The sequence below is a fragment of the Mustela lutreola genome, chromosome 10 (genome assembly GCF_030435805.1).
Source record: "Mustela lutreola isolate mMusLut2 chromosome 10, mMusLut2.pri, whole genome shotgun sequence".
Taxonomy (NCBI): domain Eukaryota; kingdom Metazoa; phylum Chordata; class Mammalia; order Carnivora; family Mustelidae; genus Mustela; species Mustela lutreola.
In genome coordinates, this window is record NC_081299.1 from 96153633 (window position 1) to 96175423 (window position 21791).

General features: G+C 38.1%; 2 protein-coding genes across 3 annotated transcripts in view; one reads left to right on the forward strand and one right to left on the reverse strand.

Moving 5' to 3' along the window:
• CTTNBP2NL (CTTNBP2 N-terminal like) overlaps nucleotides 1-21791 on the forward strand; it is a 48993-nt gene that overhangs the window by 18800 nt on the left and 8402 nt on the right. For both annotated transcript variants that reach the window (XM_059137708.1, XM_059137707.1), the window contains one exon: nucleotides 20887-21117. In XM_059137708.1, coding sequence (XP_058993691.1) covers nucleotides 20887-21117 — 231 coding nt within the window. The remainder of the gene's footprint in view (nucleotides 1-20886; nucleotides 21118-21791) is intronic.
• The window catches only part of ST7L (suppression of tumorigenicity 7 like), a 119099-nt gene continuing 118383 nt past the window's right edge, over nucleotides 21076-21791 (reverse strand). The window contains exon 15 of the mRNA XM_059137710.1: nucleotides 21076-21214. Coding sequence (XP_058993693.1) covers nucleotides 21200-21214 — 15 coding nt within the window. The 3' untranslated portion in view covers nucleotides 21076-21199. The remainder of the gene's footprint in view (nucleotides 21215-21791) is intronic.

Below are 21791 nucleotides of genomic sequence, written 5' to 3' on the forward strand. Positions count from 1 at the left end.
GCAACTTTGAACAAAACCATATGGTTCACAGTTGCAGCTAAATAAATAGTAGGTCACATTGGCAGGGCTTGGGTTTTTATAGGAATATATTTATTATAAAGTCCCAGATCCTACATATAGAGCTAAATTTATAAAAGAACTTCATTCATTTTCCAGAATTTCTGCAAAGTGCCAGATTGCAACTACACCCTTCTAGAAAAGCCCCGCCATAGTTACTTTTCTCCCCAAAATATAAAAGCCTCCTCGTTCTTCTGTTGCAGCCAAGGCGTGTTTGGCATGGAACCAGGAAAGTCGGTAGAAAATAGAGTAATATTCAGCTTCTCTGTATTTAAAAATCTAGTTGCTACAGAGGCCATTTATACTGTATTTGGTCCTAATTGAACTTTTATATAAAGTGATTTTCTGTTTTACAAGAGATTATGTCAGCGTGAAACATTCTTGGTGAAAGTCTTTCTCTTTGACCAGTTTATTTTCATGAATGGGTACACTATAGGAATCCCTTCCACAGTGAAAGCAAATTACATTGCTCATGAACTAACTGTCCCGGGTTGCCTGGGCTGGCATCCCACAGTTCAGTAAGAGAGCTCATTAATTCTAAGCAGATCTAGGAGATGGCTTCCCAGTGAGGTTTGACTACTCCAGAGGAAGATGGAGGACCCTTAATGGCCATTTAAAACATTTGGAAAAATAGATTTGATTGCTAATAAAAGTTAGATTAAATCATTTATTTTTGAGTCCTCCACATTGGGTGTACTATATCTGCATGCCTTAGATCTCATGCGGTGTCAGGTTTTATTAAGGTTTTTAGATTTACGTTCATAACCTTTACTGTAAAACATGTTTTAGAAGGGATTTAATCAGTGGGTGTTTGGGGCCATATTTTAATTTTTTTATAGTTAGAATGGCTGATATTTTTTATTCTTACTTTCTCTGAGTGAAGTCCAGATGTGAAGTCCTAGCTTTTCAAACAAGAGAGACATAAAGATAATTACTAAGCAGTCTACAAAGCCATTGATTAGAATATTCAAATTAAGTATAGCTGTATGAGTATGGAGCTTTCAAATCAAAAAAGTTCAGAGTACTGCCATTTAATTGTGTGATTTTTGGCCAGTTATTTACACTATAAGCTTTATCAGCAGAATGATATATTGTGAGGATTAAATGAGATAGCAAGTGCTATTTAAGGTACTCAGTAGTCATTTACTCTTAGTTATGTTTATTAGAACAAAAGTTTTACAGTCCATCCATTTCAAACAGCGTATTCAGTAATATGCTGTTCTTCATACAAAAGATGAATCTTTAGATTAAATATTTGTTGTCAATAGGGCTTACACTTTAGCTTGTTTTTCTTGTGGGAATTGATGGTTGTGAGTGAATCCATCCCCACCCCCACCACCAAAGCTGTACTTTGAGACAGCTGGCAAGGGTTAAGGGTGTGCTCTGGGGCATGAAACAGATGTTATGTTATATCCCCCTTCCACCCATAATGAAAACAGGAAATACAGGGACATCGTGGAAGCCTTTTTACAAGTAATTTTTTTCCCCATTGATTTCCTTGTGTATTTCTCTATTGTTTGATTTGGCATGCTGTTATATTTTGTTTTTCTAAACAGCTTTATTGAGATATAACTGACATACTCTAGCTGCACTATGTATATTTAATGTGTATAAATTGATGTTTTGTTACATGTATACATACTGTCATGAAACCATTACTACAACCAAGATAATGAACATATCTATCCCCTCCCACAAATTTTTCTCATGCCTCTCTGTGACCCTTTTACCTAACCTTCCCCACTTCTCCCTCTACTGGCACCCACCCCACTAATCCACTAGAGATCAGTTTACATTTTCTAGAATTTTACGTAAGTGGAATCATACAGAATGCACATTTTTTTTCTTGGCCCAGTATTTCACTCAGTGTGATTATCTTGAGATTTATCCATGTTGTTACTATATTGATAGTCCATTCCTTTTATTCCTGAGTAGTGTTCCACTATATGTCTCCTCCATATCTGTTGGTGAACATTTTCATTTATTTGCAGCAGTTCTGAACTGCTGCAAATAAAACTGCATATGCAAGGCTTTACGTAGACATATGCTTTCTTGCTTTCTTTCTTTCTTTCTTTCTTTCTTTCTTTCTTCTTTTTTTGGGGGATGAATACCTAGGAATGAAATGGCTCTGTTACCTGGTGGGTGTATGTTTGTTTTTGTTGTTGTTAAGAAACTGCCAGACTTTTCCAAAGTGTACTTTACATTCCCACCAGCCCTGTGTAAGTGTTCAAGTTGCTCCACATCTTCACCAATACTTGGTATGGCCAGTCTTTTTAATCTTAGCCTTTCTAATAGGTGTGTAACATCTTACTGCAGTTTTAATTTCCATTTCCTTGTTGATTTAATGTTTTGTTCCATTAATCTGTCTTGATGCCAGTACTACGTTTTCTTGATTACTGTGGCCTTATAATAAGTCTTAAAATCAGGTGGTCTTAATCTTTCAATTGTGGGTTGGTTTTGTTTGGTTTGGTTTTTTTTTGTTTTGTTTTTTTTGGTTGTTTTGGTGATTCATGCTTCTTGGCATTGCCATATGAATCTTAAAATCAGCTCATCCGTTTCTCCAGAAATGCTATTAGGATTGGGATTCCATTGAATCTATAGATCAATATGGGGAGAATTGACATCTAAAAATTGTCTTTTCTAATCCATGAACATGGTATTTGTCTCCATTGATTTAGGTCTCTTAGCAGTGCTTTGTATTTTTCAATGTATAGGTCTTTCCCATCTTTTGTCATATGTATCACTAGTAGGATAGCTCTTTTTTCAATTTCTCGAGGAACCTCTATACTGTTTTCCAGAGTGCCTTGCATGGCTGCACCAGTTTGCATTCCCACCAGCTTGTAAGAGGGTTTGCCTTTCTTTGCATCCTCGCCAAAATCTATTTCCCGAGTTGTTAATTTTAGCCATTCTGACCAATGTGAGGTGATACCTCATTGTGGTTTTGATTTGTATTTCCTTGATGCTGAGTGATGTCAAGCATCTTCTTGTGTGTCTGTTAGCCATCTGGATGTCTTCTTTGGAAAAATGTCTGTTCTTGTCTTCTACCCATTTCTTAACTGGATTATTTGTTTTATGTGTGTTGAGTTTAATCAATTTTTTATAGATTTTTGGATACTAACCCTTTATCACATACATCATTTGCAAATATCTTTTCCCATTCTATAGGTTGCCTTTTAGTTTTGTTGATTGTTTCCTTCACTGTGTAGAAGCTTTTATCTTCATGAAGTCCCAGTAGTTCATATTTGTTTTTGTTGCCCTTGCCTTTGGCAATGCTTATTAACCTTCTCTTAGATCAAGTAAAGTGATGTAGAGTAGCTTTTTAAGCTTTGTTCTACCACTTTTTAGAAATTAAAATTCTTTGGGGCACCTGGGCGGCTCAGTGGGTGAAGCCTCGGCCTTCAACTCAGGTCGTGATCCTAGGGTCCTGGGATCCAGCCCTGCATCAGGCTCTCTGCTTAGGAGCCTGCTTCCTCCTCTCTCTCTCTGCCTGCCTCTCCACCTACTTGTGATCTCTCTCTGTCAAATAAATAAATAAAATCTTTTTTTAAAAAATTCTTTTTAAAGAAATTAAAATTCTGTAATTTGGTTTTTAAAATTTTGCTGAAGAGAGTTCAGTAATTATTTTTCCAATGGCAAAACTTAATAGTGATTTAAAAATCATAGCCATCTCAAAAAAAGAAACAGAACTGCTCCCTTCAAAGCAGCTTTTTATCCCTTGTCTTTGTTAGCTTTAATAGTTTACTATCTTCTTTTTTTGTTAAGATTTTATTTATTTGAGAGAGCGAGAGCAATACCGAAGGAGAGAACACGAGTGGGGGGCAGAGGAAGAAGGAGAAACAGACTCACTGTTGAGCAGGGAGCCAGAGGCAGGGCTTGATCCAAGGACCTGAGCCGAAGGAAGGCAGATGCTTACTGACTAGCCACCCAGGCGCCCCTGTATCTTATTTTTTGATAAATAATTTTATTTATTATTTTGAGTAATTTTTCTAAAGAGGAAAAAACAGTATGTACATTTTTTACCTTCTGATAGAATATTATTACCTCTTTCCTAAAAGTAACAACTGATCTAATTGAAGTTTAAAGATTATCTTAAAAATTAACGTTTTAGGGGCACCTGGGTGGCTCAGTGGGTTAAAGCATCTGCCTTCAGCTCAGGTCATGATCCCAGGGTCCTGGAATTGAGCCCCGAATCTGGCTCTCTGCTCAGCAGGGAGCCTGCTTCCCCCTCCCTCTCTCGCTGCCTGCCTCTCTACCTACTTGTGATCTCTGTCTTTCCAATAAATAAATAAAATCTTTTAAAAAGTTTTATATTGAATGATTTTCACTAGCCCGTAAATAGACATTAAAATATACTGTTTCCTTATTATTTCCTAGAAAGCATTCTTTTTCTCATTGTTAATTTGGACCATAGGAAGAAAATTTATTTTAAAGGGGATTTATTTATAGGCAACATCCCTGTATCTGAGTGTTATTCCAGAGGGTTACTGCAGAATAGGTAGACATAGTATTACCTCGCTGTTATGCTTTTGAATTAAAAATTCAATGTTGGTTTCTTTCATTAAATATACTAATCTCAAGACATCTATTTATTGAAGAGACTTGTTGTAGTCTAAATCGTTTTATGTAAAAATTTATTTATAGAAAAAATTTTCTGTAAGTTACTTCCAGTTACCCCCCCCCAAACAGCTCATGATAACATAGTTATATTGTCCTATTTCCAATTAATTCTTTATAAAGAGTAGCCTTTGGTTAATGGCTGCATGAATTAGGTAATACATCCACATGGCGACTGTTAGGTAGCTATTTTACATAACTATTTTAAAACATTGGCGTGCCTGAGTGGCTCAGTGGGTTAAGTATCTGCCTCCTGCTAGCAGGGACCCCACTTTTCCTTCTCCCTCTTCTCCTCCCCTCTGTTTGTGCTGTCTCTCTCTCTCTGTCAAATAAAAAATAAATAAAACCTTAAAAAAACATAATGCATATGAAAAAGTTTTAATGACATGGTAATGTTCCTATGGTGTAATGTTAAATTTGCAAAGCAGTGCGTAACATTAAATATATCCTTTAATCTTGATTATACGAATAACGTGTGCATGTGTGTATACACAGGAAAAGGACTCAAATAGATTGCAATTTGTAGTTTTATTGTATTTATTTTTTTTTCTAGAGAGAGAAAGAGTGCACATACATGTACGAGTAGGGAGGAGTAGGGGCTGAGGGAGAGAGAGAAATCTTAAGCAGGATCCATGCCCAGCACAGAGCCCAAGGCAGGGCTTGATTTCACAACCCTGAGATCATGACCTGAGCTGAAATCAGGAGTCAGACAATTAACTGAGTGAGCCACCCGCACCCTTGAAATCTGTAGTTTTAATATTAATAGTGGTTGTCCCTGGGTAGTGGAAACATAGGTACATTTTAATTTTTTTCTCCAAAACCTGTGTGTTATATGTAAATTACTTTGAAATCAGAAACATGTGCTTTTAAATATAGTAATCATATACAACAGCTTCTTGTTCAAATTTCTGTTTGTAGAGAGTCATGCCCTAAGACGATAATTTGGTTATATAATATTCACTTTGTAGGGAAAGATAGCAGAGCAAATTGGAACTACAGTTAAATTATCCCCTCTTTGTTGTTCCTGATATTGTTAATATTATTCTTTTTCTAGCTCACCCTAAATAACTATCTCTGCCTGAAAAACCAACCTCAATTCCCAAGCTATACAATAAAAAGATCATAGAGTGTAGGGAAAGAAGAAAGAAGGCTATAATAAAAATACCTCTTTATCATACCAGAGTCTAAAGAGGTGTCTTTCAAACAGTTTTGCAATATATTCCATCATTCTGCCACAATCCAGGCCACACATAGACAGCAACAAGCATGTATTAACTAAAGCAGAAATTTCACCAAAATGTATACTAACTTTATACTTTACTATAATATTTATACTATACCATACTATATTATATTATTTTCTGGTCTTTTGCACTTTATTTTTCATTAAATGCTCTTTGTGATCCTACTAACCTAGTTTCATGACCCACTTTTAGAAATTTTCCTCACAGATGTACTTAGACCCATCCAATCAAATGTATGTGTAAGGATATTTATTGCAATATTGGTCATAGCAGCAAAATGCCAGATACAACCTAGATGTCTATTAGTAGGGTTCCAGCCAAGTAAATTATGGTAATATTATGCAGTAGAAGTCTGTGCAATCATTAAAGAGAATGAGAGATAGAGCTTTATGTATAACATTCTCCAGGATATGGTTAAGTGAGAAAGTAAGGCACAGAACGGTGGGTATAGGAGGGTAAAGTTGCAACTGGCGAAGCCAGAAATACATCTCACAGTGCCTCTTTCTTGCTTCCTGTTGGCTTGGTTTCTTTGAGAATAGGAGGAGCTCCCAAAAAATGTTCTGTCCTGGGAATAGACTGAAATTCCTGAAAGGGATATACCAGGATTAATGGTAGGTACTCTGGCAGAAAAGAGCCAATTCTTTTGGCTTCTTGCAGGAAAGGCTGGTCCTATATGGACTGTTTCTAAATTGGGTATTTATATTAAAGAGAGGACTGCATTCTCAAATGATTAAGCACCTTTGTTGCATTCAGAAAAATGTGGAGCCCCAGAAGGAACAGCTAACTGACTCTTGAGAGTAGTTGTCTGATATCAGCTGCTTGCTCTGCAGATTTTACCACATCATCATTCATATTACAAATTATGGCATTTAGGGGTTCAAGAGGGAAAGTTCCAAAAAATAAGCAGATTTCTCATTTCACCACATCTTCCTGTGGCCTGTTATCCATATGCCTTTGAGGCAAGAAAGGGGGAACTCAGCTTGTACAAGGCTACCTATTTAGAGAACGCACAGTTCTCTAGCAGTTGGGGAGCAGTTCCACAAAAGATTATAGCAGTGGGGAATTTCACCGCATTTATTCAACCTGAAACTAAAGCAAATAAAAAAGGGAAACAGCTTATTCCTGTTATTTTGACTTCCTCTTATTGTGTCTTCCTTGCATGTGTGAGCCTTGTGATTCGGGATTAATCAGAAGTTATTTCTAGTTGCTCCCCTTAAAGAGAGAGAAAGGAAGATAGCGAGGTTGCTTGCAAAATTAAAGCCTGTGACCCGTCATTTAGTATTTCAGTTTAGCCAGTTATAGGAATATTTGGAAAGACAGGAGGAAACCATCATCTTGTATGTTTGCTGAAAATCTTAAGTGCTGGGGAGCATATATTGAGTGAAGCAGGGAATTTTATTATGTGGGGATTTATTTCCCTAGAAAAGCAGCGGAATGGATCTTTTCCACCAAACTAGTCACATCCATGAACAAGGATGCTCATTGCAGTATTGTTTAATACAGTATTAGAGAGCTATAAACAATCTAAATGTCCATTAAGAAAATATAGCAACATCAAGTGGTCCATCCTTACTGTGGCATATTATGTAATTGCTTTTTTTTTTAATGAGAAAAAAACAAGCAATGTACTGACTTATTAGAAAGATCTGAGACACAATAAATGAAAAAGTGCACATACACACATTTATGGATATACTTGGAGAAAGTCTGAGAGGATACCCATGACACCAAAAACTCTTGAAGAGAAAAGAGAGATTGGGTTGTGTTCAGGAAGGATTTTGGCTTTATCTATATAGTTAAGTTTTTTATTAGAAAATATTCATTTACGAAATGAAAAATTGTATTTTAAAGAAATATAGTATGAACTGGAACATTAAGGAGTTAAGAACCACATTTATTTCTTAAGTGTCTTTACTTCTAAGTGATTTATACTCTCACATATATCTAAATAATTCTTAGATACAGTTAAGAGGGTAGAGACAAGCCTGGCATACTTGGGAGAGCATGAGCTTGTTAACACCATATCCCTGATTTTCTCCCAAAAAGAGCACAGAGTAAATTTCCCATTAATTTTCAAATTCTCCTTTTGAACAGGATGCCTAAAAGTTCTTTCAAAGCAGATTCTTTCACAGGTCATGGACTCAAATTTAATAGCGCTTACAACATATATATGAGGAACTACATGACTAAAATTTTAAGAAATACCATTATCATAGCAGGAGACCTATAACCCTTCAAAGTGCTTTTCCTGGCTTCAGTTTCATATCTGTAGTTCATAATATTCCATTGTTTAACAACAACAAAAAGAACTTCTGTATCGGAAAAGCCAACCCCACCTAGTGAGTTCTAAGATAGGCATAACTTCCAAAAATTATTTTAATCTTATTCACTGGCTGTCTGTTCGACAAAAGCCTAAATTCATTGGAAGAACTGAGTATGGGACTGTGTTACCGAAGTCAGACGTCTCTGTTCTTATTGACTGGAAACTTCATACATAAAACCTCTCCCATTACTGTATCCAATAAAGTTTTGTAGGATCGAATCATACTTAATGTGATTTCTTTTTCTCTGTACCAGATTAGTGATAATACAGGAATTTATCAATTCCTGCTGCTAAGTATCACAGAAAATAGAGATTTTCATCTCTTTTATGTCTGATATTTCTCTTTTGCAATAAATGTAAGCAAGCCCCACGAGGGATGAATGCTTCATCTTGTTCAGCCCTGCATCCTGAATGGCTAGAACCTCCAAAGTTCTTGCAGAAGTATTTGTCATGTGAGGGAATAAGTTCAGGCCTTTGGGGTCTAAGTTGAATGTATTCAAGGCCCAAAATAGATTGCCTCTTATTAATCATATTTTTGAGAAGAGAGGCTTCACTATAGTTAATACAGTTTCATAACTTTTACTGTTGATAATTCCTAGTCGGTGACATTATTTACATTTCACCCTGCACTAAGGAGGAACAGTTTGTTCTTCAGACGGGAAATCATTGCTTGTGTTTGTTTCCATATTTGTCATAAAGGATACCAAATAATTGGGATTGGTACCTTTGTTCACTATGCCTGTGTCTTCATCTAAAAAAAATGAAAGACGGGCACGCCTGGGTGGCTTGGTGGGTTAAGGCCTCTGCCTTCAGCTCAGGTCATGATCCCAGGATCATGATCCAGCCCCCTCATAGGGCTCTCTGCTCAGCGGGGAGCCTGCTTTCTTTCCCTCTCCTCTCTGCCTGCCTCTCTGTCTACTTCTGATCTCTGTCAAATAAATAAATAAAATCTTTTTTTAAAAAAGAAAGTGAAGAGAAACCATATTTTAGTGGTTTTTTTAAAATGTATTATTTATTTATTTATTTATTTATTTGCGAGAGCAGGAGTAGACACAGGATAGCAGCAGAGGAAGAGGGAGAAGCAGGCTCCTCACTGAGCAGGGAGTAGGGAGCCTGATGATAACCCAGGGTCCCGAGACCATGACCTGACCCAAAGGCAGACACAGCTGACTGAACTACCGAGGAACCCCCATATTTTAGTTTTCAGCTGGCATTTTACCTCGGGGTCCCGATCTGTCAGATTGGAATGTGGTCATCTGCATTCCCTGACTGATCAACAATGGGAGCTTTGTAAGCCTCACTGAAAATTGTATATTATCTTTTTTTAAAGAGTACAGTATTGCTTGTCTTTCCTTATGTATCTTTCCTTAAATATATCCAAAAATACTGTTGCCCAGATACTGCAACTAAGGGCCTCCGTGGGCATCTGTCTAAACTATACATGTCCTCTCTCTTAATCTTTCAGAACTTGCTATCTCCCATTTCATCAGTGGGTTTTTGCTTTTGGCTCCCACCAAATCTTCCTCATATCCCCCTTTCTCTGGTTGCTTTCCAAATTGTTCACTTTTCCCTTTGAAATCCTTTCTTTTCCCTTTAAAACCTTTTCTTCCTGGGACAAGTAATGATCTCCAGGAGGCCAAGAAGCCTTTAGGGAAGAGGCTGAGACAGACAGACAGGTTTAGAATAGAGCCACTGGTGCTGTTTCTTTGGGGATTGAAATGGTCAAGGTTATCCCATTCTTGTCCTTGTTGACATTAAAGTTTCCTAAAGGTATTGCTACCCTTTAAAGTAAAAAGGAAGCACTCTTTTATCTCCAAGCAATGATAACTTCCTGTGCCATTCATCCTCTAATCTCCTCAATACACTTTTATTATGGAGATAAAAGCAGTGTGTGGGGGTGGGATTATTTGGGATTAGTAGTAGCAGGGGTCAATTTGAGCAGGCTGGGTTTCACCATACCTGTATTTATCCAGTACCTTCTTGTAGTGATAAACATTGCCAGTTCACATTTAATAAATTTTCATGAAATACCCACAATGCACTTACAGCCCACCTTTCTCTTCACGGTCTTGGCTGCTTTACTCCTCTTCCTCTTCTGTTCTCCAAAGAAAAATCATCCTGCCCTACTTTGAGTCCCCAGTTTCCGTGTATGACGGCTGGTTCAAACTGAATAGCTAGCTCCCCCTTCTTCGTGAGTCCTCAGTGAGTCAACAGAGGTTGCCACCTTTCCAGCCTCGGACTTGTGACAGAGGGCTTGTGCTCTCTCTCAGCATGTCATAATATATACTCTGTTTTACCTTCTCTCATCAGCGGGTAGAATTAGCACAGTCCCTGCTTCTGTTTGCTTGCCCTCGCATCTTGCTCTCCCTGTGGCTTGAGAGCCACACAAGTCCCCTTTCAACCCCCACAAAACTTCTTAGCCCTGTTGCTCACTAAACTCCTCAGTGTGAACACTTTCTACTCCTGAGTCTTGCTAATAAGGACCCTCTTCCCATGACCTTACCACTGAGCAGCTGGTTTCTTGCACGCTGCCTTGTAGTATGACTGCATGCGTCATTTAAGAATCTTGCCTTGAAAAAAACGCTTAGAGTTAAGACTCATCCCACAATCATACAGCTCCCTCCATAGGATCCCCTAACGAGAGGAAGAGGAAGATACCTTTTCAGTCTTATTAATGAGCTCTTTTTAACTGTTTTAGCTTTGAAGTTAGTTTCTGCACTGCTAATACATTGAGTTAAAGAGGCTGAGCACACTTCTAAGAAAGAAGTTTTTCAAGTTCACAGTTGCTTAAAGGATCACACGCAGGTTATAGTCTGTGGTCTGGGTCTCCCTGTGCCATACTTCAGAGACGGTTTTTGGATTATATGCCTGCCCGGCTCAACCTCCTGGTGTTTCCTGTGATTCATTATATCGCTGATAGTCCCATTTATCTGCCAGAACCCGCCCACTTCCAGGGTTGGCCTTTTCCTTCCTATTCTGAGTGTAAGGTCTGAGTCTTAGAAAGTCCTGATCAAATAAATTGTACTTGGTGTTCCTCTAAACATTAATGATACTGTTTAGAAAACATTTAAACAGCAGAGGCAGCTTGTTTATTTCTGCTCTTAGGTCTTGAACTTGTCTGGCATATTTTAAGCCCCTTAAGAGCAGAAGACTACATCTTACTTAGTTAAGCCTATATCCCCATTATCATTGCCCATATCACTCAGTATCTGTAGTACCCCACAAACATTAAATGGTCAATAAAGGCATTCAAAACACGTGTCCTTGTGAATCAGCCATGTGTCCAGGAAATTTTCCCAAACCTCTCCAGTGCTGTGTTTGGTTATCTAACCCTGATAACACGGAGATTTTTTTTTTGTTAACATTCTTATGTATTTGTTGTTAGGCCAAACATCTTGTGGCTTGTAGACATTTATAACATTCACTAGTTTAAAATAAAACAACAATACTGATTACTTTATCACTTCTTTTAGAATTTATTTATGATAGCTTAAGCTGTTTAAAATCATAGATTCAGGAGTCAGACTAATTGGTTCTTCATTCTATTTTATTTTTTTTCATACTTTTTTGATAGAGACACAGAGTAAAAATAGACTGTATTGTGACCCAGGGGACATACATGCAGACACACAACTATATTCTTAGGTCAGAAGAAAAGTCTCGAAACACGACTCACAATATTCAGTATTCTGTAATGTTTTCTGTTCTCTTTCATTTTTAAGCCACTGAGAGAGACCTACTAAATTGAAATTAATTCCTATAAAGTCCTGGGAAATATCTGTGTAAATAGTATTCATTGAGCTAACGTATTCAGTACTTCTGTACCATTAACAGTACTTCTGCTACTTAACTGGCTTTGTGGGAAAGTCACATGTTAATGTTTAGTTTCTTCTATAAAATGGAGGTATAATTGATGTCTACGTCCAGAGCTATGTCGTTTAGGATTAGATTAGATGTGCCCACTGCCTGGCAGGTAATAAGCACTACAATATCTGCACCTGCTTCATTGTTTAATTGTTATTAAAATCACATTGATTCCAGTGTCCCATATTTCTGAAACACTGTATATAAGGAATACATTTCATATAACTTCGTTTTCCCTTTAACTCTCAGTATGTATTTTTATATTTTTGAACTAGAGATATAATTTAGTTATAGTGGAGTGCACACAGCTTAAGTGTTGATAACACAGATCAGTAAGTTTTGACAAATGCACCCATCCATTTGACCTCCATCCCCATCAAGATATAAACAGCCCCATCACAACCAAAAAGTCATCTCGGGTCCCTTTCTAGTACCTTGTTCGCCTACACCCAGAGGCAACCGTTGCTCTAATTTTTCTACCATAAAACTGTGGTGATCATTTCCAGTGTGGGACTGTTATGAAAAAAACTTTAGACAATTGTTGTTTATGTCTTTTTGTGGATTTATGTTTTCGTTTCTTTTGGATAAGTACTTAGCTGGAGGTAGGCATTTTCTAACTCTATGATTAATTTCCAGTTTATTTCCAAAGTGGATATACCGTACTCCCCGCAGCAATGTGGTGAGTGTTCTAGTTGCTCCAAATCCTTTCCAACATTTGATGTTGTCAGTCTTTAAGTTTAGCCTTTCTAGTGGCTTTCTAGTGTTATCTTCTCATTGTTTTAATTTACAGCTCTTTGATCACTAATGAGTTGAGCACTTTTTTATGTGCTTTTTGGCCATTCCTATATTATCTTCATGTCTGTGATCCATCCCTGTTTTTTGTGTGTGGTATGAGGTTGATGTCAACTCTCATTATAGTCTCCTGGATAAAAGAGGTTAGGATCTAATGTACCATTAAAATTATACTTTATAATTCTTAATTAATGTTCATTAATTTGTTTAGTACTTATTGAATCTCTTTGCACATTTTCTTTCCCAACTCAAAAAATTATTTATGGAGACCCCAGTCCAGATTGTATATGTAATTTGTTTCAACCACACACATAAACCCACCTCCAAAATAAAACAGAACAAAGACAACAACACTGAATACATTTATTTCAATTTCATTAGGAGTTTTCATAAGGCTTTTTGGAATTTGAATGTTGAAGCAGCTATATTAAGCTGTTTACCCATTTTTTTTTTTAAGTTTTTGTTTAGATTTTAGTTAAGATACAGTGGAGTATTGGTTTCAGGAGTAGAATTTAGTGATTCATCACTTACATACAACATCCAGTGCTCATCATAACAAGTGCCCTCCTTAATGCCCATCACCTGCTAGCCCATCCCCCACCCACCTCCCTCCATCCACCCTCAGTTTGTTTTCTGTAGTTAAGAGTCTCTGATGGCTTGTTTCCCTCTGTCCTTCTTTTACTCCCTTCCCATGTATTCATCTGCTGTTTCTTAAATTCCAGATATGAGTGAAATCATATGGTATTTGTCTTTCTCTGAATGACTGATTTTGTTTAGCATGATACATTCTAGCTCCATCCACACTGTTGTGAATGGCAAGACTTCTTTCTTTTTGATGGCTGAGTAATATTCCTGTGTGTGTGTGTGTGTGTGTGTGTGTGTGTGTGTGTGTGTTGTGTTTTGTGTACATATACACACCACATCTTTATCCATTCCATCAGCGTCACAGGAGTTCCTAAAATTTGGAGTTTTGAAACCCAGTCCTACACCTGAGATGAAACATCTCAAACACAGGCAAAGAGAAGGCAGAGTTCTGACAAAAGCCAGGGACACAAGAGTGGTGATTGATTGCTCTTCTGTGGGGGCTTCCTGAGGAGTGGAGGATGTGAACTTTCAGCTCCAGGGCTAGACTGGGGCAAGGTAGATGGGGTCAGGGTGCCGCCATATTCCTCCCCCAATCTGTGCTGAAAGCCTGCATCCTGGAGGCCCATCTCCACTAGGGCAAGTCCACCTTGGACTCAGCACAACAGGCCCCTGGGAGACCAGCACAAACACCTCGTCCACACCAAGTCTACCGATTATAGAGTGCTGCAAAGCTTCAGCTCTAGAGGAAATGGGATCTAGCTTCCTTTTATACCCATATTCTTAGTCTATCAACAAGCAGCATTCTAGCTGGAAATATCACACTTACAGCTATTTGTACTAAACTTACCATTTTTAGTCTTCAAAAGAATTTAGTGCACTTTAGTCAAATAATAACAAATGGTCATTTGTCCTTATGTAAATAATTGGTTTTATAAACAGCAGCAGCTGCAAACTGACTCCAAAGGGAATCTTTGAAACTCTTTCTACTTTAAAGTCAGTTTGCTAAATGTATAAATTAATATTACCTTAAGTGATTGTATTAAATAAATCCTAGATTTTGTTAATGGCAAAATGAAATATTGACCTCACTAAAAATGATGAGAGTTAGGAGAGGCTGAAACATCAGGAAAGAGCTGGAAAGTGAACATCCGTTAAATGCCTTAGGCTTAAGTGGAAATATAGGATATAGGAAGAAGAAAGATGTATGAGAAGTGCTTTTTCCTTTGCCTCATTACAATCTGGGCAGGAAGAAAAAAAGACAGAAAACTGGGAAATGTTTAATCATAATGCAGGAGATAAATACCAAATGATGGTATTACATAAAATATCACATAGCAGTTCAGGATTATTTGCTAAAGAAAATACTGTTATCAGTATTTCTTATCAGTTATACAGGTTCCCAGTATATTTTTAGTAATTTGTATTACTTTGGAGTTATCTGTTGATTGATTAATTTCATTTGCTTTTAATGAAGATTTCCTGGCTCAGTCCAATTTTAGAGACTCTTAAATATCCAGGAATAGGTTTAGTCATAAGGTCTAAAATAAAAGGAAAACCTATCCTCTACACTTGGTTACTGAAAAATTAATTCCTGTTTATAGTACATAACAATGTACCAGGCACTTATAGGAAACATTTTTTATTACTCATTTAATTTTGTAAAACAAACCTGTAGGTGGGTCATTAACCTTCATTTTACGTATGAGGGATCTGAGGTACAGAGAAATTAAGGGAATTGCTGAGAGTATACAGATAGAAAGTCGTAGAGCCCAGATACAAACCAGTTCTGGTAGGCTCCAGAGCCAAAAATTATTTAAAAAAAATAAATGTTTAGAAAGTATATTAAAGAAAATAAATGTATAGATTTGAAAAAAAAAATAGCATTTATGGTTAAGGGGAAAGAGCACTGGATTTTCAATAATATATTAGAAGTATTTTTTTTAAGATTTTATTTATTTATCTGACACAGAGAGAGATCACAAGTAGGCAGAGAGGCAGGCAGAGAGAGAGAGGGGGAAGCAGACTCCCTGCTGAGCAGAGAACCAGATGCAGGACCCTGAGATCACGACCTGAGCCAAAGACAGAGGCCCACCCACTGAGCCACTCAGGCACCCCCAGAAGTATTTTTTAAATCATAAAAATTTTCATGTCGAATTTTGTACCCTTTTCCAAAAGTAAAGGTTTAATTCAAACATGGCTAAATCCTCTCTTATCAATATTGTCAAATACTGAAATCCAGTTTTCTCTGAGCAAGTCAAAGGCACTTTCAGAACAGAGGGTGTACTTGTAATGTTCTTGCATTTTTATCCAGAACAGTCACTTTATTTCCAGTTACGGTTCATCAGGGACTCCAGAGTATAAATTAGTTGAGGATTAGTAGATTCAACTTGTGTGTGAAAAGGATAGTTTTTAACATGCTTTTGGTGCTGTATTAGTTAAAACCATCCTGGAATCATGTTCTCTGGTCTTTCTGGTCTCTGTCATAAAGATACTCAGCTATTTTTAAAGGCACAAAGTTTGTATTGCTGATTATTGTTAAAAGTATCACTTCAGGATTGGCAACCGATTGCAAAGATATATCCTCATCCAGTTAGGGTACCAGCCTGAGTCTTAAAAATAAAACTTGTACTTGAATGTAAACCCCCAGTTAAGTGGGCCTTAAACAGGGAAAAAACATAAGGATAGGTACACACACTATTACTATAATAGGATTTTATCATACTATACTATATATAGAAATATATTGCACTGCTTTTATGTATTATACTATTTATGTATATTGTCATATGTGACATATCTAATAGTATAAATTGCATTGGAGAGGGGAGAGGAGGTTACTGTTTCATATTTCTTTTTGAAGTTTGTCATAGCAAAGCTGAAAATTTTGGAGAGCAAGCATGACAGACTCCCAAGAATTATACAGTTTTATTTTAAGCTTTCAGTAGTGGTGGTGTTTCATTCAGCCTGTGACAGGAAAAGTGAGTAATAGATGACTCGTGTGTTTTGTCTGCTGTAGCAATACCCTTTATCAGTGAATCTGTCTAACCAGCCAGTTATATTCCTGTTGTCTGAAATTAAAGACCATGATGTTTTCTGACATTGTAGAAATTTCTGTTCAGTTAAAATACGTTGTCAGTGAAGTGAAAATAATGAAATCGCAAGAAGTTGATTGATTTTAGCTGTATTACTGAATTCCTCCCTTCAGAAGTCAAATTTGGATCACTTAAAATTTCTTACAAAATAGTTCATACACCATTAATGTATTAAAATTCAGCCTTAACAGTTTTTAGTGTTTAATAGGGATTTGGTCTCTAAGTTTGACTTGAGATGTAAACAGTAGTGGTAGCATATCTAGTCGCTCATCTTGTGGCAGCCAGCCTTCAAGATGGCCCCCAATGACCCCACCTACTGATAGTCACACCTTTGTGTAGGCCCCTCCCACATTTGCCAGGGTTGGTCTGTGTCTCCAATAGAATACATCAGAAGTGATGGTATGTCACTTCTGAAATTAAGTTATAATATAAAAGACACTGGGATGCCCATCTTGGTGTCAGTCTCTGTCTCTGCCTCTCCCTCCCTCTCACTCACTCCCCCATCCCTCTCTCTTCCTGTCTCCCACCCTCTCCCCGCCCTCTCTCTTTCTCTCTCTCTCTCCTTCTGTCATGTCACCTGCTCTGTGGGAAGCCAGCACAAGCAAGGAACCAAAGCCTATGCCAGCATCCCCGTAAGGTGGGAGATGGATGCACCAGCCCCAGTTGTATCTTCAGATAACCACAGCCCTGGGCAAGGGCTCCGCTTCAGCCTCATGAAACAGAGTCAGAACCACCCAGTTCAACCCCGCCCAGATTCCTGACCCTCAGAAACTGTATGAGATAAGGAAGGGTTTACTGTTTGCGCTGCTGTATTTGGGAGTGACTTATATAGGACTAGATAACCAATCCACACCTCCACCAATGTTCTTTTCATTCTTCAGTTCTTAACGTCTATTTTAGTTGTCCTTACTTGTTCTGTGAAACCTGTCATCCATACAGTCCACCCGACTGAGGCATTAAGTTGACTGAAAAATACCATATTCCATCTTCCATTTTCCAATTCAGTGTTTGGTTATAGTAAATGCAGACTTTGAATTCACTTTCCCCATATCTGGGCCCCATATTTGAATGTACTTTAAAGAATTGTTTTGTGACAAGGAGCCTTTTTTAGATTATTCCACAGATTCTTTTCATTTATGTGCAAAACCACCAATTTTGTATAACTTGCAATTACTATGCAAGTGATTATGGAATTACTATGAAGTACTTCAAGAGAAAACAGACAGCTTAACAACTGTTCTCAGAGAAGTCTGAGACCTCACCAGAGAAGCTCATCTATTACTCGTAACTCAGTGATGGTTATTAATTATACAGGATAATAACAGTGTGGGTTTTAAAAAGTCATGCTTTTAAGTATTAGTTAACTATATACTCCAGCCTGAGAGACAGCTTCTCAGCAGATGTGTCAAGGTCATGAATTTACACTCCCAGCTCCTGCGCTCCCATCCCACGTCCCCCCTTGCTGTTCTGAAAAGAAAGCTGTAGAAATACTCAGGTTTCCGTGTTCCTTTCTGCCCTACCAAACCAATTTCAGTACCGAAAATCATTCCTTTACCATTGCTAACCAGACCAGAATGGTAATCATGAATAAAACAATGTGAGAGTAAGAAAAGTAGAATTTCAACTTTCTGAAGAGTCTTTTTTCCTCTTGCTTCCTTTGTCTAAGCATTTTTCTGAATTTGGATTTGCCTTTAGGACGTAAATAGCTACAGACAGTTTCTTTCATCACATCCTGGATTGTCAATCTCGAGTTTTTATACCTGAATTTAAAGAAACAGATGTTCTTGGTGAAAGGAAAATATTGATGAGTCCCTGTTGTCTGACACTATTCCTTTTAAAAGTCTAACTCAAAACTAGCTTTTTCTGTTTTACTCCTGCCATGATTTTAAAAAACAATAAAAATAGCCAATTCAGGAATTGGTCTTGTGTTTCTCTATCCTAAAATGGAATAGAGACTATTTTGAAATTTTACTGAGGATTTTCTTTTTAATTGGGAGCTGAGAAAATAGGAGTCTGTCTTGGGTTCTGTCTTTCATATCCTTACCTCTTTAATTCTCATGCTTACACAGAGACACACAGACACGCACGTACACACACACTTATAGTAAGGTCAGGAAGATGGTTATTTTAAGATGGCAACTTAAAGGAACAAATCGATTTGGTTCTTCATAATTCCAGTATACCAATAATGCCATCTTTTAAGATGGTTATAGAGGGGCACATGGGTGGCTCAGTGGGTTAAAGCCTCTGCCGTTGGCTCAGGTCATGATCTCAGGGTCCTGGGATGGAGCCCCGCATCGGGCTCTGCTCAGCAGGGAACCTGCTTCATCCCACTCTCTGCCTGCCTCTCTGCCTACTGTGATATCTGTCTGTCAAATAAATAAATAAAATCTTTTTTTTAAAAAAATGGTTGTAGTTAGGGATACCTTGCTGGCTCAGTCAAAGGAACTGCAACTCTTGATCTCAGAGTCATGAGTTCCAGCCCCATGTTGGGTGTAGTTAAAAAAAAATAAAATCTTAAAAAGATTTTTAATCGTTGTAGTTAAGCCAGAAGTAAAACCCCAGGGCTTCTAACTTTGCTTTGAACTTTTGCCAGTTGACACCAATGTATATTTATAGCATAAAGCTAAGTGATTCCTAGGTCTTGAACTTGGACAGTCTAATGAAGGAAGCATTGTGTTTTCAGGACTGAAACATACTTCTGTGTTAAAGCCCATGTTTGCTTTATTGTCTTGAGAGGTTTTTTTTGTTTTTGTTTTTGCTTTGTTTTTTAAGCATAGCCATTGAATTGTAAATTTCCCTTTCTTTTCAAATGGCTTCCTCTTTGTGGATGGTACTTAGCTCCCCCAACAAAAAAAAAAAAAAAAGAAGAAGAAGAAGAAAACCTAGCTTTTGATGTAATACTTTTTTAAAAAGTGATAAATGACAGTAGTTTTCATTACTAGATATCATATCAAAGCGTAAATCATACAGTACTTTGCTGTGGTTTTTGAGAAAGTTTCTTCAATGCTGTATTAACACTTCATTTTTTTTTCATTGTAAAATGTCTCAGGAACCTTTGTAATGTCTGTGTAGGAAAGTACTCGTTACTATCACCCTGTTCGCCTGCATGTAATATATGATGTTCTTACAAAGTAGTACTTCAAGTCCTTCGTAGCAGACCTGAAAGAATAGGGAAGGAAGTCAAAGAATCTCTTTCCACTCCCTTCCTGATCCTTGCATCCAGTGTGGCCCCAAGCCCTAAAGCAGACTCTGATACCAGCCCGCATTCCCTGCTCACCTTCTGTCTCATCCCTGAAGCCCACCGAGCCCTGAAAGGGACAGAAAGATGGCAGGTAGCCCCAAACAGACTAAAAAAGGGGTGGAATTTGGCAGCAGGTAGAAGGGATTTTTGTCTGCACCTCTGGCTGTGAGTGACCTGGTCTTCTTGATCCACCAATAACTGAGTCACGTTCTGCATGTTCAGATCACAAATAGTTGTAAAATATAATGTGAAAACACGTTTAACATTCTTTACTTATATACAACTGCCTTGTTACATCCCTAAATATGTAAACTTGTAAAATTCTCATGTTTACCATATTTTAGAAATGCAAATGCCATAACAGAAGGAAAGGATAAGGTATTCCTGCTGGCAGTCACCAGCATTCATAAGCAGAGGCAGTAAGCATGGTGCTTAAGGACAAAGACGTAGAGCCTGACTGCCTGGTTTTAAATCCTGGTTCTGACCACCTGTTACTTGACCACTTTATCATAGTTTTATCATCTGAAAGTTGAGCATGATAGCACTACCTTAGAGGCTTATAAAATTTAAGTAAGTTAGGGGCACCTTCTGCTTTTCAGTTCAGGTCATGATCCTGGTGTCCTGGTATCAAGCCCATCGGGCTCTCTGCTCGGCAGGGAGCCTGGTTCCCCACCATCCCCCCTCCGCCTGCCTCTCTGCCTACTTGTGATCTCTGTCAAATAAATAAATAAAATCTTTAAAATAAGAAAAAAAAGGTTATATTCCTAAAGATATAACCACATAAAGAAACTTAAAAAATTTTTTAAGTAAGTTAATGCGAATATAAATGCTTGTAACAGTGTTTAATGCATAGTTGGCTCTACATAAGACTTTGTCCTCACTGATGTTACTATACTGTGCCCCCTTTCTGGTGTTGCTTCTCCATTAAGATGGCTTGATCAGCAATCAGATTTGTAGTTGGCAGATTCCGTTCATACTCACACTGCCGTCTTTACCATATAACTCCTAGCAAATCCCCGGCCACAGTAGTTTTAAAAAGCAAAATGCTTATTTTTTTTCCCTCTTTCCCAGGCGCAACACAGAGATACGTTCATTGAAGAACGCTACGGGAAATACAACATCAGTGATCCTTTAATGGCTCTACAGAGAGACTTCGAGACGCTGAAGGAGAAGAATGATGGCGACAAGCAGCCAGTCTGCACAAACCCACTCTCCGTCCTGAAGGTGGTGATGAAGCAGTGTAAGAACATGCAGGAGCGCATGCTGTCGCAGCTGGCGGCCGCCGAGAGCAGGCACCGCAAAGTACGTTCACCCACCTGACTCGTGTTTCGTGGACCTGCACAGACACCTGCTAGGCAACGCCCGATCCCGTTCCCACAGTACTTCAGTCGGGGGTCTCCTAGAGCCAAGAGTTCAGGAAGAAAATGCAAGTTATGCAGAATGTTAAATTTAGGGACTATGCCAGGCATGTTATTTACGACGGCATTCCTTCCTGATAGGACACTCTAAAACACTTGCTCTGTCCTTTCAGCTCTTGAGCATCTAAACTTTGTCAACAGACTGGGGTTTGACCAAGCTCTCAGCTGAACAGAGTGTTCCCTGTGTGCTTCCCTAAGTGACAAATAGCAAGATTAACAGGTATTTGGGGAATCCTGTACAAGAGAGAGAGGATTTACCTGATTATAAACATGCAAGCCAATGGATTGTTTTTCTGTGTCTCTAGTTTTGAGATTCATTGCATTTTACTTCTCCTAAAACCATAAACAGTCCCGAGCATTGTTTATCTTAAAGCTCTTCTATCGTATTAGGAAAGTGTAAGGGGGGGTTGTGTGTGTGTGTGTGTGTGTGTGTGTCTGCATGGGCGCACACGCGCGCATCATGCACACATGCACCTGTTTGGCTCCTCTTACAGACCCTAGTTAGGAAGGCAAACCTGTGCTTTCCTCTGTCTCATCTTATTGGATTTCTAGTGCTTG